At 42.0% G+C, this 16603-nt stretch overlaps 1 protein-coding gene across 2 annotated transcripts in view; it reads left to right on the top strand.

Annotated features, from left to right (window-relative positions):
- Nucleotides 1-3175: 3175 nt before the first annotated feature.
- LOC144720659 (netrin receptor UNC5C-like) overlaps nucleotides 3176-16603 on the top strand; it is a 63180-nt gene continuing 49752 nt past the window's right edge. The window contains exon 1 of one of the 2 annotated variants that reach the window (XM_078597582.1): nucleotides 3176-3705. In XM_078597582.1, coding sequence (XP_078453708.1) covers nucleotides 3597-3705 — 109 coding nt within the window. In that variant the 5' untranslated portion in view covers nucleotides 3176-3596. The remainder of the gene's footprint in view (nucleotides 3706-16603) is intronic. The other variant, XM_078597581.1, reaches the window with a different exon arrangement.

The following is a 16603-nucleotide window of genomic DNA, read 5'->3' as shown; positions in this document are numbered from 1 at the left end:
TAAGATATTGTTCAGCACAATAGGCAAACCTGTTTGAAACCACACATTGAGCCCCTGACCACGAGATGATGTTTCATTTAGAAATCATTTGGTGAAAACCCTAATGTATTCATAATTGTATTTTTGCTATAATGCTTTCACTGGTCCACACAAACCAGAAATACAAAAATTCTGAAAATAAATTTCACGTTCATGAACTGATATTTTAAACTAACGCTCCTAATAAAAGTTACATTTCAATCTTCAAAAATCACAACAGGAGTAATAACTAAGGTTATTTATGCAAAAATGACTTGGTATGTTTCACACTATTAAATGATAGTGGCATTTATAGCTGTAATAATACAGACCTATGTGTTTTTTTCTTTGCATAATTCAATATGCATACTTTTTTGTGTTTTAGAAGCCAAAGATGTCAATATCCTAACTGTATAGTATTCCAAACCCCATTTTGTTCACATAAACGATACCCTGTATGTTTTTTTAAAGACTTTCCTCCTGAACATATTAACAGCTGTGATAATAAAAATCATACCTGTATGTACTGCAAATTCATTGTCATTACCGTATATAAATCAACACCAAAAATGTGGGATAAAATATTGTATTGTTCCACGTGGCCTACATATGTCTGTACTGACAAGTTTCAGCACACATTAATAGTTAACGTGATCATGAGAGGCCAGTTATTAAGTTATTGTAATATAGCTCGGCAATCAATAATATAATCAGTGTTTGAACTGTAGATGTGATTTTTACATATAAAAAAACAACACCACGTGAAATTATACAATTGGTGTCAGATAACGTGGTTTTATATTTTACAGTTTTTCATATTGTTAGTGACAGAACAATCTCTGTAATTTTCATACTTGATTTTAATACACCTTTGATCGTTTTCCATTGCATAAAAATTATACTGAAGAAGAGGAACCCGCTTAATGTATGTTTACGTAGACCGCACAATTAGTTTTACTGCAGGCCATAAAACGATTGTATACTAACGATTATTATTTTGCATTAATAAGACTGAATTAGTTTTTTCGAACACAGAAAACGAATGGAAAAAAACTGTAAACAAAATTAAACAAAGTGACCAAAAGGTGGCAGTAGCAGATTGAGAATGGATGTTTGGTCACCAACACAACATCCAATTTGATCTCAATGCAAAACGCTGACGCCACACTCTCACGCGATAATGTCGAGGTAGCAAAGCGTTACCCTTCGCACATTATGGTTCTCGGGAGCTGCTATAAAGACTCGCAATCCAATTTATAACGCAGGACATTAAACGGGAATAAAAAAAAACCCTCAACAAACCCCAAACACTGCGGGCAGCAGAGCCACGCTATAGCCCGAGCCACGTGGGGGGGTGGGCGCGGCCCCGCCGATGGGGGGCGGAGTCATGCCCGCGAGATACCTTCCCGTGATTGGTCAAAGTCGTACAAGAGCCCCCGCCCACGGGAATGAACCGAACTCGCTGTGAATTCTGATTGGTTCGAGTGTCAGGGGGGGGGGGGGCACGCCGCCCACGTGCGGCGGAGTAACACGCGGAGAGCTCCTTGCGGCGAGTAGTAGAATCAGTGCTGCTGCACTAGGCTCTTGTGTGTGCTCAGTGCAGTGAGTCGTAGAATCTGTGCGTGCTGTGTGCTGTGAGTCGTTGGAGCTGCACTTGGGTGCTGTGTATTATTGCAGTGAGTCTGAGAAGCTGTGCTGCTGCACTTTGGTGCTGTGTTTGCCGTGCAGTGAGTCGTAGCAGCTGCTCTTGGGTGCTGTGCGTGCAGTGAGTAGGAGCTGCGCTATTGCACTTTTTTTAGCTGTGCGTGCAGTGAGTCGTGGCAGTTGTGCTGCACTAGGGTTTTGTGTGTGATCTGTGCAGTGAGTCGTAGAAGTTGTGCTGCTTCACTGGGGTGCAGTGAATAGGAGCTGTGCTGCTATATATGTGTACTGTGTGTGCAGTGAGTCGTAGAAGCTGTGCTGCTGCAATAGGATGCTCTGTAATGTCCGAGAGTAGTAGCTGTACTGCTGCACATGTGTACTGTTTGCGTGCAGCTTGTAGAAGCTGTGGTGCTGCTGCACCTGTGGGCTGCATTGTGGTTGCAGTAAGAGCTCTGCTGCTGCACAGTGGGTGCAGTGAGTGAGCAGCTGTGCTGTTGCTGCACTTGAGTCCCACGTTTGAGTGCTGTGCTGCTGCTGCACGTGTGTGTTTCGCTGGGTGTGGTGCACAGATTAGTGCAAGGAGCAGTGGTGCTGTAAGCGTTCTGCAGATGTCTTAACACCTCACTCATCGCACATGCATTGCACACACGCGCGCGTATGAGCGACACAGGTTCAACGCGAGCTTGATTTGGCCCTCGGCAACACCCACTCATCACTTGAGCATTGGAACACACACACGGAACGCACGGGTGGATTTTCTTCGGTTATTAACGCCGCCCACTCATCGCTGTGCACCATTACGAATACGAGAAGCCGTATAAAGCACGTCCGGAGTTTGGCTCTAAACGCCACCCACTCATCACTTGTACACAAACACACACACTTCGCCGCATGAGATTATCTTGGCACATTAAACGATTCACTCGTTCGCACGCCTACCAACGACCTCTTTACAACCCTCGTCACTCACGTAACAGCACGATACCGTTCACAGGTGTGTATGTAACCAGCTCGTTGCACTTTAGATACCTCCCCAGGTTTAACATTAACCTTAAAACAACACAGACACACCGTGCAGTTACACACACACAGATTGCTAGTGGCCGTCCGAAAGACTCCCCACCGCAACAACACTCGTCGTGTTTTTTTCTTCCCACTGCACTACACGCGCAAAATATTTATTCTCACAATCTGCCCAGCAGCAAGTTCCCCACCCCGGCGAAATCCACCCCCAACCATCCCCCACCCACACACCCCCTTCCACACATCCACCCACACCCGGCATCACCCACCCACACATCCACCCACACCCGGCATCACCCACCCACACATCTACCCACACCCGGCATCACCCACCCATCATCCCACTACACCCACCCACACATCCACCCACCCACACATCCACCCACACCCGGCATCACCCACCCATCATCCCACTATACCCACCCACACATCCACCCACACACACATCCAAACACCCAACCACACATCCACCCACCCATCATCCCACTACACCCACCCACCCCCCCTGTAAACCCCACGCCGCCGCTTCCACACATTGTCCGTCCCGCCCCACGCACGGCGCTTTGATGAATGAGCCCGCGGGAGCGACGTGAAGCCAACCCCGGCGCTCACTGCTGCTGACTCTTTTGAGTCTCGCAGCAGCAGCAGCAGCGGCGGCGGCAGTGGTGGCTGCAGCCAGAGAAGACGCACTGAACTGAAGAGCCTCGTGTTGTTTCACCATTATTAACTGGCGATTGGCTTTTGGTAAGCGAAGAGGACTTCTTTACGGGTGGCAAACAGGAGATTTTGGTCGCCCACAAAGGTGTAAACATCCACCTTGTCTTCGCCGGCTAGCAGCCGGCACCTGCATTGTCACAACATCATCTTCACCACCATCAGCACAAACCACGAAGCCATCTAAGCCGGAGCAAGTGATGATGAGCAGGGGTGGTGGAGACGGCATGGGTCCCCACCGGCAGCAGCGCTCCAAGCTGCTGGCTCTGCTCATCTTCCTGCTCGCAAGGGACTGCGCTGCTGCTCAAGGTAATAACAACAACACTCGCGGTGGTGGCAGTGCTGGAGTAATTAGGTGATGATGGTCCGTTGTTGCTGGTGGTGGCATTGCTGCTGCTGCTGTACGAGTTTCTGATAACTGGAGATTTTTTTTGGTGCGCTGCAGATATAGCTGGCGGTATGTGCAGAAGACGTGGATGTTCTTCCTAGATCTTCGTTCGCGAAGCCAAGCCATTATGTGCTACTACCGATGGGGTTGCCACCTGTCATGCTTTTCCCAGGATCGTTCTCTGCCCTGGGAAATATTGGTTCTCGTTAAAAGTCCCGTTTCTTGGCTACACGTTTTCTCACCCTTTCAATGTTTGTTTTTCTGTGTGCGTCCCTCAGCTATGAAGAAACCCTGTCTGGTCATGGTACTCGATACATATTTTTGTGGTCCCTAAATATTCTGACGCTGAAAGTTCTTCTGCACATGCTTTTGGCATGGGTAATTTTTGTGGTGGTTCTGCGGTTGGAATCTCAGATATAGTGCTGCTGCTGCTTGTGATGATGTTGGGGATGCTGGATCCCTCTTGATGTGGTTGAGGTACTGTCGATGGCATTCGTTGAGGCGTTGCTCGAGTTTGGTTTAAGGTCCCCGGGAATCAAGTTGCTGTAAATTGTTGAAGCGGACGGTGCTGGAGGTTCGAATGGTGCCAACTGAAGGTTGCAATTTGTTGATGCTTGTGGTGGTGGTGCTGCTGCTGGTGTGAGAGTTAGTTTCAATACTCATAAGCAAGACCTGCCGCGATCTATATTTAGTAGACGCTCACTTATAGAGAAGTTAAGGGTCCGTGCTTTTGAACATACTATACCTTATTTTGTTGATACATGAACTGCAACGTCGCCTGCTGTGTCTTATTGTAGTTCATGAAGAATATCGTGTGTGCCCGTATACTCCACGTAGATGTCAGTGTGTGAACTATACGTAAATGTGACGTATTTCCCAACAGCATGTTGTAATCGTATTTGCCATTGTTTGCATCTGTCCTATGGGGGGGTGGGCAACGTGTGTTTATGTCTTACTGAAAATGTATGCATCTCCTATGGGGAGTGTGTGTGTGTGTACACTGCCTTGGGTATTTATTGTGTGCCTCTTTCCTACAGGAAAGGAAGCCTGCGTGTGTTTATTCTGCAGGGAAATCAGCCCCGGGAAACTGATAGAGTGAATTAACGAGGAGGCGAGCCCGTTAGGCGTCCTAAATAAACTAAGTGACAGCGTTGTGTATTCTCACTATATGAATGCGTAAAAGTGGCAGTGTGTAGCTGTAGTACAGCGTGATACTATACACATTTGTTCGGGAGTTCTTTATCCAGCAGTGAAAAATGATAATGGCTGATGGGGATGAATATAGAAACTCAGACATGCCAGGATGTATTACAGTTTTGCCACGGCACATTAATACTCTGTCTGCTTGTTAAGTTGTCTCTTAAATTACATAACGAATAATGCAATTAAGCATGCATTTGCATAAACTGTGCATTGTAGATGTTGTTCCTAACAATCAAATTAGTGACAGCAAATTTAAATTCACACACGTGACATTGCTTTCAACTCTATATGCAGGCAGTATGCTTAATTTATAAATTCATTCACACTTAGACGCAGGGCTTCACAATGTCGTTAAACGTAGCATTAGTATTAGTTCTGTTGAGGATTGACTCAACCTTGAGTGGTCCAGATGTCTTGTGACCCTCGATTCATTCAGATTTACCAATTTTTTCCTTTGCATATTCATTTCTGATTTAAATAAACCTTACTTTTAAAACATATAAAGTTTGAGATAATTAAATTGAGACCACAAGAAATCTGGACCACCCTGCACAGTGTTATTATTCGCACACCAGATGTGCATGCCTATGCTGGATGCGATACACTTATTCCGTACTTGAAATTATACATAAAATGCTAAGATTTCTGCAATCCTTATTAGGTATTATTTTCCATAAATGTCGCAATTGTAGACTATAAGTCGAAAGCAGCATATGTTGCAGCATGTAATTATTTGTGTCAAGAAACTTTTACATACGGACCTGATACAGAAGTGCATTGCAAAACGGAAACATTTCCCCAGGATATAGTTCTTCATAAGTGAAAATGTCACTTGTACATATTCTATTAACACTTCTTAAAAATATAGCCACGTGAATGCATTTTCCCTAAGTCGCAGCGACATAATTGAGTCTTTAGTGTTAAACGTTACACGAAAGTAAAAAAGTGGAATATTCTATCCAAAGGATGACTGCTTACAAAAATGTGTTTGGTGATGCTGCGTTGGCAATTATACCCTTCTCCACAGCACCTGATGGGCTATAAAGAAGGGCAATTGCGCAAAACATTGCCGATAAAAAAAAATTCAGGCAGTGTTGTTGACGAGTGTGAGGTTTTTTGTTGTTCACGTTTGTTTATGTATGCCAAGAGCATAACACCGGCGTGTGTCTTATGCTGCACGGCACTGGTGACAATGTTTACTACTTTGATGTTTCACCCAAAAGGTTAGATTTTTTTTCCAAGGAAAACAATGTGCCTCTCTTTTTCTGAACCGAAACGTAGCATTAGAATGTAGATCTTAAACATGACCGATGCACACAGCACATTTGTTAGTTTTTTATGTAAATGTTACAACTTAGTAACATTGACCCCATTTACAGATGCGTTATAATAATCACTAAACTCACGCAAATCTGCCGAATTGGGATGTACTGCAGTAGCCACACGCACAATTCACACACAAAGCACACCTGAACTGAAACGAGTAAACATTTTCTGAAAATGTGCATTTTGATTCCCATGATTCTTGGGCTCTTAGTTGCATTACTGAAGCCCCCCCTCCCCCCAATTACATAATTGCTATGCTTTGTTCACGATCACTGGCAAGGACCCAGGCATCAGCAAGCCGCGTGTCCGTCCCTGCTTTGTAATTTCGCCCTGTTAAAGATTGCAAGAAGTGGCTATCCCGCTGTCTCCAGCATTTCCCGGAATGCGCTTATATGGGCGCCCCAGGCCGTAATTACCCTGTCCGGAATAAGCCCTCTTTTCTTCCTCCTCTGCAGTGCCTCGCCCTCATCCTGGCTGTTTACAAAAATTACAACGCGGCAGCTTGAGAGATGGGGCTCGTTTGACTTTCAGTACAAAGGTGCTTCACTGCCGCCTTACATTTACACAAGGAACAGCAACAACAAAAATCCCAGTTTTTTTTGAAGGACGTAAAAAAAACGTGCGTTGCAAACATAGTGGCTTTACTTTATTGGGTTATTTGTGTTGATTTAAAATGTCAACAGTTGATCTATAGTTCTACGTATATAACGTTGTGAGTCATAGCTAACCGTTTTCATATGGTTGCAACTATGGTATACAGTTTGCATGAAAGGTTCTGCACTGCCAGGTGCTATACCTACAGTAAATCCATTATTTGTTTGGTGATTACGCATTGCACGGCGTGGTCACAATACTTCTAGAACTTAAGAAGTGTGTGGCAAAATGGTATACAATATTATGTATATGGCACAAGCCTTTATTGTGATGTAGCCTTAGCCCAAATGGCCTCTTGTTTGTTTTATGGAGCAAGGCTTAGGTGGGACCCAGCAACATTAATGACAGCTTCCAGAACCACAATAGAGCATATTGTTATTTGAAGCCTCTTATGATTGTGCAGATGAGTGGAAGTATTTTAAGCTAAATGGCATCGGTTTAATGATATAGAACGCCGATTTAGAGTCTGTCTGTTTAGCCTGCAGGTTAATGCTGAGGAAGTTGGGGGTATGAAGTAAAGAGAGTGGAGGTGGGGTGACCTGGCAAACGGCACTAATGTGCGGCTATGTGGCACATGCAGCTGTTTCTCATAAGTTAAATGAGGTTGTGGCTTTTCAGTTGCACGCTCATTCGAAGCTGTGTAATGAAAGTCTTGTGTGTGGAACGCTGTTTGACTTTATCAGCTTTCCGGAGTCTTGGGGGCGCTTTCCCTTGTCTCCCCTGTCGAAGTGAACATTTTTGAGTTTGGTTAATTGATCGGGAGGGGGGGGGGCTTTTTTAAACAACAATATAAACATTTGCTTGATAAGCCCATTTTAAATATCAACGGTTTTAAGAAGGATAAATGGAGAGTCATGTCACAGTGGTTTGCTTAGTGCACTATGATCCTGCCCAGCTTGTGTTCGAGTCCCAGCCACGGCTAACATCAGTGGTGAGCGATATCCGAAAAGGTCCTGCACCTCCCCTTCACAAACCTGCACTGGCCAGCGTGATGAAATATGATCAAACAGTCCACGTGACTGAACTTCGCATTCAGAGGCTTCATCAAGCAGTGGATTGACATAGGGCTGTAAAGTACAAGTTTTATTTAATGGGAAATAGTAAATATTGTACATAGGAGACCGTAAAATCCTCAAGTTTGAAAAACAGGGTGTGTATTTTATACACAGCCTTCAACTAAAGTGTGTGCTCTGACTCCATGTGCATTCAATAGCAAATTTTCATTACACTAATTGAATGTTTACAGGCTTCATTGTATGTTGATACAACAAATCCAATTACACTGCATAGAGGTGAGTCTCAGGAAGTTTTATTAGATGTTAAGGCCCTGTCTGGTATGTGTTGGGCTTGTCATGCTAGTCCCTGAATTTGTATTTTGATATGTGAGGCTGTTTGCATTGGCTTTATGCCATTTGTCTTTTTTAACATTGGCTTTTGAGTGGGAGGGAATCATTAAATTCATGAAGTGGGTAGAAAAGCTTTCAGCAAAACTAATTTATCAGTGGATTTGTGTTAAAAGTGAATAAAATATATGCCTTAATTTCTAACATATGTTTTTTAAAATGAGAAGCATATGCCAATGGACAACAATACTGGATCTTAATGATAAAATAATAAAAGAACAAATGCATATCTGGTATATTAGATTGTGGGAGACTTAGTGTTAATAAAAAGCAACTTTTTTTTGGCATGTGATGGATATGGGCCCATTGTTGACCGCTGCCAAAGTACACCTGGTTTTATGTGGACTAGAGGCACGCCTGTGACCACAAGTCCATTGCTGTGGTTTCTTAAATCAATGCAAGCTATTTACACATTCACATGAAATTAACAGTCTACATTAGTGGAGTCACTATTAGTGTTTTGAAGGTCATATTTTTTCCCCAAGTAGTGTACAGTAATAGCATTGGGAATATAAAATGTGTTTGCAAGTTTAATGTTTTAATGTTAAATGTAGCCTACAAGATATCATCTAATCTATCCCATTGGGGTATGATAAATAATTCCAGTTAAAAAGATCAATGTACCAGTTATTTTCAATGGTCTTGAGCCATTAGGCTCCTGAAATGTCCACTTCCTATGGTGATGCAATGTAAGTAAGGACACGGTAACAGAAATAAAATAAGAAATAGTCCTACTCTATCAGCCACTGACACCTTAACCATCACTACTATCCATCAACAGGGTGTGTTTGAACGTTCACATTAAAGATTGAGTTACATGAAATCCAACCCGATATCATGTCCGTGTAAAAAATATATATCGAAATATCACATTTGAACTTAAAATTTTGGCAACACACTTTACTTGTTTTTAAATCTGAAATGCTTTATTTGTTATCAAGAATAATGGATAATATTAATTTATAAGCTTCACTATTTTAATTATGATTGTAAAAGAATGTGCTCGAGATTGCTGCTTTAAAAAAGTTTTAACCGTTTTTATACTCTTAACGTATGCCATGTGTTACACGATATATGCAATAACTCTGCAATGTATTCAAGTACAGTTATAATTTCAAGCCATGAATTTTCCACGCAAAAGTGTGTTAAATTGAATGGAATGAACAGCTTGTCACATGTCAACAATTGCGAAATTCAGACTCAGAAATAAAGCAGTTAATGTAATTACTGCAATAAAGCCGCCTGTGTGTTTGCTGTCCTACGCGAATATATACATGGCGCTCAGTAACATGAGTGTGACTTGAGATCGGCCATGCAGCGAGAATCTTTGTGTGCTGCTAAATGTGAAGGCTGTAAGGTGTTGTAATGGACTGTAACTGAATCCTGGCTGAGAACTGGCATGGGCTCGAGTGCAAAAGCCATGCTTCTCAGTAAAGGCAAACATGTCTGTGTAATATTCTAAATACAGTTCTTACCACACAGTGAGACCTGTGTGCAAATATCCCCCCCCCCCCCCTTCAAATGGGTGATTCATCTTTTGCAGTTGTACATTTGTGCCAAATTAGAATTTTCTCAGTGCTAGTTTTCTTATAGAGGGATTTTTCACAATGCTTTCCTTGTGACATTCATGTAAAGAGAACTGCAGTAATACAAATCTTGCCTAACGTGTACTCAATTCTATTTAACGATATTCCAACATAAAATGTTATGCTTTCCAACAACGGTTGAACGTGTTAAAGCATTTGTTCTGGCCATCTCTCTTTCTGGAATGTGGGGGCTCAATAACTCTCGTAAAGATGATCGAACATGAAAGAAACGTCAGTAGAGAGTTGTGGTAATATCGGGACTAACCCTGTCGAAGAATCCCGAATTGATCAAACGGGTTGCCCTACAACTTCCGAGACAAAAACTCGTAACTAAAAGGATTCTCCTCGGGAGTTGGTGGACGACCAATGTCGTGTGCGCCTCACCTCCCGATGATGTAATTTGTGTGATGACATTTCACGACATCATACGCCATTGCGATGCCATCTCGTTTGTATTGCCACAAAACAAAAACCCGCCACCTTTGCCATTAATGCTGCCTTGATCCATTTCCTGCTGGCTTGAATGCCTCTAGATGTCTTCGCCATCCCTCAGTCATGCTCTGCCACGAATTACTCCCATTCCTGTGTATGAACTAAATGCTACCTTGCAACGAGGTAAATTATGAGTGGCTACTGCACTCAATGCCACCTCCCGCCAGCTGAGGCAAGCCCTGCCCGATAGAGCTGCTTTCCGAGCCCCATTGTGGCACCATGGCCCACGGACGTACTGCTTCTTGCGCGCCTGGCGTGAGTGCTACCATTATTATTGCTCATTAAATATTTCTGAGGGCAAACGCATGTTGGAATCCACGCACACATCTCTTTTTTATTCCTTGTTTAATATGCATTCACTTAGTGACAGGTTTAAATAGGATTGAAGGTGTTTAACTGTCAACTTTTCATTAAGAATGATCATTTAATGTATTATGACTGTGGAAATTGAAATGCCTAGTTTTTATGGTATTTTAGAATAGATGTACAAATGAACATAATTAACTTAGATGATATACAGTAAACTTAAAGTTGTATTGGAAGGACTGATATGGTTGTGATTATGTTTGGACACAGCAGTAAAGGTGTGTGTAGATTGCAATTACACGGTTAAAGAAAATGTAACGAAGATGCTGCATTTAATGCTTTAGAACACATTACAAACTTTGCATTTCGGACCAGAATTTTATTTCACTACCGCACAGTATGAAGTGATTTTGTTAAGATAATTTTGAAGTTACAAAATGTCGGGGTGACCCTGTTTGTTACTGCAAACTGCACACACATAATTTAACCACGTGTTTTACCATTATTAATAAATATAATATGCAGCTTACTACTGGTGGATGAAGGCCTCCCTCCCATGCTGTGTTGGTCATGAGTTTTATTTGTACAACACTTCGCCATACTGGGCAGTGCGGTTTGGTGAAGGTTGCTGCCCAGGACCGGTTCAAGTATCATGTACCAATGATTTCCAACGTAGGTCGTCTGGGTCAGAGCAGTGCATGAACCACTGTTCCACCACTTTTGATAACCACATCTTAGGCCCCTGATCGTTACAATAGTTATGAACATCAAGGCCATGTGCAGACTTGGTTTGATTCTAATTGTATATCAAGTCTTATCCAATCGCATGTATGTGTTACGTACAACCCCTATTTTGCTCATCTCCATAATACATCTCTCTCCCTTAGGCCTCTACTATTGTTCATCTCCCACAACTACTCTGGTTATGAAAAGCAAATCTAAGCCTATTTACTGTTTGTTTGCACAATTGTATTTACCAGAAGACCTGTAACTGCTTTGTTTTCTGGATCATGGTGACCTGGGCAATGCCGTTGACATCTGTCTGCATTTTTTTACGTGTATATTTAAACTTATTTCGTATAACTGCTTCCTGTACACATAGTTTGTGTAAATACCCAACGTTTTCGCCAAAAATTTGGTGGAATCTCATCCACTAAAATGAGCTCTCGTGAGTTCCTCCCGAGGGCAATTGGCCAGACATTTTGGAAGAGGTGGAACTTCCCCACACGACGAACGGTGGTCTACCTATTCATACTGCTGGGTGGCCAGAGGCAGTCGGGGGGATATAAAAAAACTTGTTTTAACTGCCACGCTGGGCGTTGCAACTGTTGACCTCTGGAATGCAATTGCTAACCATTACGTCATGGTTATTTACTCTGGTTAATCCTATGTATTTTTCAGCAAAAAACACTTAAGCATGAGATCTAAAAGACTAGGACTAAGCATGACCCGACACAAGGAACCACTTTCCACGGTGTGAAAAAAATAGTTATCCTTTGTGTACAATCAAAGGATTAGGCCTATCCTTGCATAATAGTGTAAGTCTATCAACGATAGTTAGAGCTGACTTGCAAGGGGAAAGAATGACACATTTAAACATTCAATACTGTAGTGCAATAGCATTACACTATCAGGCTTAGGGCACCCACTTTTGTAACATATTTCCCTTTTTAAATTATATTTGAAGTCATGGAAAATTGGCCTCTACACTTGCCTAAAGCAATGCAGTTGCATTGCCTAGTACATTTATCGGAGCCAGGAAAAGCGTTTTTTTCTTTAATTGATCCTGGCTATGGTGGGATGTAAATGGTTTTTGTTACTTTTAGACATCATACCCTAGATATTACCGTATTTGACAAATTATCATGGTGTGAGTGTAATGTGAAAACATATTTATATAAATGGGCAATTTGTTGCATAATAGAATGCCTAGAGCTGAATAGACACTTCTAAAGCTGATATATAATTGCACTATAGAAATAAATTTACTATGCTAAGTGACCATTAACTGATGGACTAATGAAAATTATTTTAACCACTGTCCGGTATTTCCATTAAATGGAGCATGCACGTTGTATAGAGGGAAGGTGAATTGTGATAGCTATGTATGCTGTACAATATGAGCAATTAATGCATTAGCAATAAATATAATTTCGCAATGGTCCAAATAAATATGGTCTAAATAAATATCCACCCAAAAGGGGGAAGTATCTGACTGACTCATAACCTTGTATGTGAAACATCACATGGCTGAGCATGTGTTGACCTTCGGTAAAATGTAATAATCATTTGTAATTGTTATATATGCGTGCGCGAAATAAATATTTGTAAGAAATGCTGTTCATGGAAAACATACGTGTAAAAAAATGTTAAGTGATAAGTAGCAAAACAAGGTGAGGGGAATTGTGCAGCTTATGCCAAAATCTGACCAGAAAAGGCAGCTGCCAACTCTAACAAGTCAAGTAAATAATAGCAAAGTGGCAAAAGTCTGGGGCGTCTACACCATTGCTGGGTTGTAAATGCAATTACCGCAGTTACTGTAGACTGAAACAACAGTTCACAATTCTCACTGCTGTGGTATGACTTCTCGTGTTATAGCCTGGAGACAATAAACAAAAATTCAAGACGTTTTTTTAATGAAAAAGTTGCTTTTTTTTTACATGTTAAGGAAAAGCTTTTAAAATGCGCACAATAATTGATGTGTGCAATGTGCGATTTATCAAACCAAAGGTAACTAAATGTTTGCGAGGAAGCTACGCATTAAAATTACATTGATGGTGCAGTGCAGTACTTGCGTATTAAAACCAGAACTTAGTTTATTATTTATATTTGTTTATTAAAATTAATTACCTCTTTTTCAGGTGTTCTGGGGAATTGAATGTGTTTATTTCTTTGCACTTCAAATAGTACAGAAAGTACTGTATATGGAATCATAATATTACATGAATTAGCAAAATGTATGTTAATTTAGTCAGCCCTTTTTTTTTTAAAAAAAAATAAAAACCACGTAGACATTAAGCATCCATACAATTGCATTATTCCTGTCTTTATTGAAAGTGTATGGGCCCCATTCAGGTGCTGTAGTTTGCGTTCACACTTTTGCAGAATTATGGTACGAGTTGGGAAATTCTGCGAAACGTATCGCTAAGCCTGAAGTTGGCAACCCGCGGCTCCGGAGCTGCATGCCGCCCTTTGAAGACTGTTTCGTGATGTTATTTATTAAGGACCGTATCTCAAAAAAAAATGTTTTACCTAACTGGACAAAAATGTCTCTTCCTGTTATTTTGGTTGCAGACCCCTGCGCTAAGCCAATGACAGCGTTGCGATGCTTAAAACAATGATGACAAAGACTATATTGAGGGTGATGTATAATATTAGGATAACTTGATAATGAAGTCGGCAAGACTTTCTTCATCAACAGCACGAGCAAAATTAACATCAAAAGCAGAAACAATGGTATCATCAGCATCCGTTTAGTATCATGAGAGCTCTCATCATTCATAAACTTGTTCTCTTTGTGCGCATGTATGCGGGCACCACTTTCAAAAACGTTTAGAGCACGCAAAAAAAACTCTTCTAAAGCTGTCATGAGAACACGCCAACATTTTATTTTGCACAATTGAGGTGACCAAACATTGCACACGGACTTGTGTGAAATGGTCAATGGGCACCCACACGAGCCACGCCCCAACCAGCTTGATTGACGTGATGAGCTCCACCCCCTACCCTACCCCCTGTGGCCAGTGGGCAAGGGCAGTAGCGGAATGGCAGCGGCGGAATGAGCCGCGCACGTGAATTTCCCTGCGGAATTTTCAGATTTTGTCCGAAAAAATATGTGGATGTCGTTACCAGAAAAAAATATATACCGTCTTATTATATTGGACAGTGTCCTCAGTGCAGGTACTGTAATACTAGTTGCATTCATAACAATACCTTGCTGATCTCTGTAAGCAGCGTAAACCATCACGAAAATTCCAGTCATCCTCGCAGCAGCTTTGGCTAGCCATCGAACAAAAGGCGGTCCACTGCATCGCGCGCTTTCAGATGCGCTTCTGTGGCTGTTTGGAATGCACTACCGATATTACGAAGCCACTCGAGATATGCACTTTTAAATCCGGATTGAAAACTCATTTTTTTAGAAGTGCTTTTTGTGTTCAGTTTGTTGTCCTTCCCCCGCACCTCCGATTAGCACAGTTGGCTACGTACGGTGCGAAAGAAGTTGTACATACATAGCCTACCGTCACATGTGCTGCCCTACCCAGTTAACCGCCTACACTCTGTGAAGGATTGGTGCTCTGTTTACCTGTCATCTTCTGTAGATGTTCACATATCCGACGTTGTTACATCCACTTGTACCTCCGTCTCCATCGAGTTATGCGAAATACTGCATGCGAATGGAGTTTAGGCTATTGCAATTATGCACTGTACTGTATTATGGTGACGTAACTTTTCAAAATACAGTATTGTACTATACTCACCCCTACCATCACTGAAAGATTACTACACCACAGCGCCTGTCATGTGAAACATATCGAGTGACCTTGGTATTTATGCTTTGCCACTTGCACACAAAAGGCTTACTTTTGTGAATAATGTGGAAGAAGATGACACTTTGGTCCGCTCCACATAAATTACCAGTCAGCTGGGGATTAAAAACTCTTGACTGCAAGCTGGCCGGTAGCAAACACAATAAATAATATACTGCCACTCGACTTAATCTTCAACCTGCTCGAATCCATTCTTGGGCTTTTCCTTGCCAGATGAGGTTTGTGAGCGTGGCATCTTGCCTTAATTTGGGTAGTGCCTCTACATAGTTCATATAGCTCACCTTGGAGGTTCAGTATTTCTCTATATATTGCTCCTTCTTCCCACACTCACCTGTAACCATACTGTAATGTATTACAGTGTAAAAACATGGGTGTATGTACATTGCGATGATATACAATGCTGTATTTAGGCGGCAGGGTGGCATGTGGTAACACTTGTGCCTCAGCAAGGGAAGGTCTTGGTTTTGATCAGTTGCCATTCAAGATCCTGCCTTGGTGCGCCAATATCTTGGATTGGTCTTAACTTGCTCCAGGCACATTGTGCTAACACCAAGATGCTCCTTATTGGCAAAAGGCCACTCTCAGTAAAGACTCCAGTTTAATCGTACACCTAATCTGTGATGTCACACTGGCAACGAGTGTGTGGAATCTCATAGTTGTCATTGATTTCAAGCTCTTATTATTTTGCAGCATATCCCAATTATAAAGGACCTTATACCTCGAAATGTGCAACACCTCCCACATCCACATATCTAGCTGCTGCTGATATCCTTATCCACACCTTTATCGTATCCCAACTTGACTACTGCATCTCTTCATGGTCTCTAAAAATACCTCATCTCCAAACTCCAGATGTGTCAAAATGCTCCTGCCAGCCTCCTCATCCACACCAGTGAATGAAACTTGATAACTCTCATACTCCAATCCATCCACTGGCTCCCAATAAATCCAGATGAGTTTAAAGATTGCACTCGCCATCTTCAAGATCCTTCATGTACTCACCCCTTACTACCTATTTTAATCTCACTCTCCTGCCTTCTATGCACTTTCCACTTAAGCAACCAAGGATTCTGTCACTAAAACGGTCAAGTCATTCAGTGGGAGGTTGCTCTGCTTTCCTCACGGTCTGGAACTCCTTTCCTTTCCATCCGTCTGTGCTGTTGACTCCCTGCTCCTGTTCAAGCCCAGATCCTGCCTATGACTATATCTCTCTATATAACGTATCTGCACAGCGTCTTGGGATAATTATTACAGTACTGTAAATCCAAATAGATATTTTATTGAATTATATCAGCAGTCTAG

Source organism: Lampetra planeri, chromosome 9 (assembly GCF_965212315.1).
Source record: "Lampetra planeri chromosome 9, kcLamPlan1.2.h2, whole genome shotgun sequence".
In the NCBI taxonomy this organism is placed as follows: domain Eukaryota; kingdom Metazoa; phylum Chordata; class Hyperoartia; order Petromyzontiformes; family Petromyzontidae; genus Lampetra; species Lampetra planeri.
Note: the sequence above shows the minus strand (reverse complement) of the source record. Positions and strands in the feature narration are given on the sequence as shown.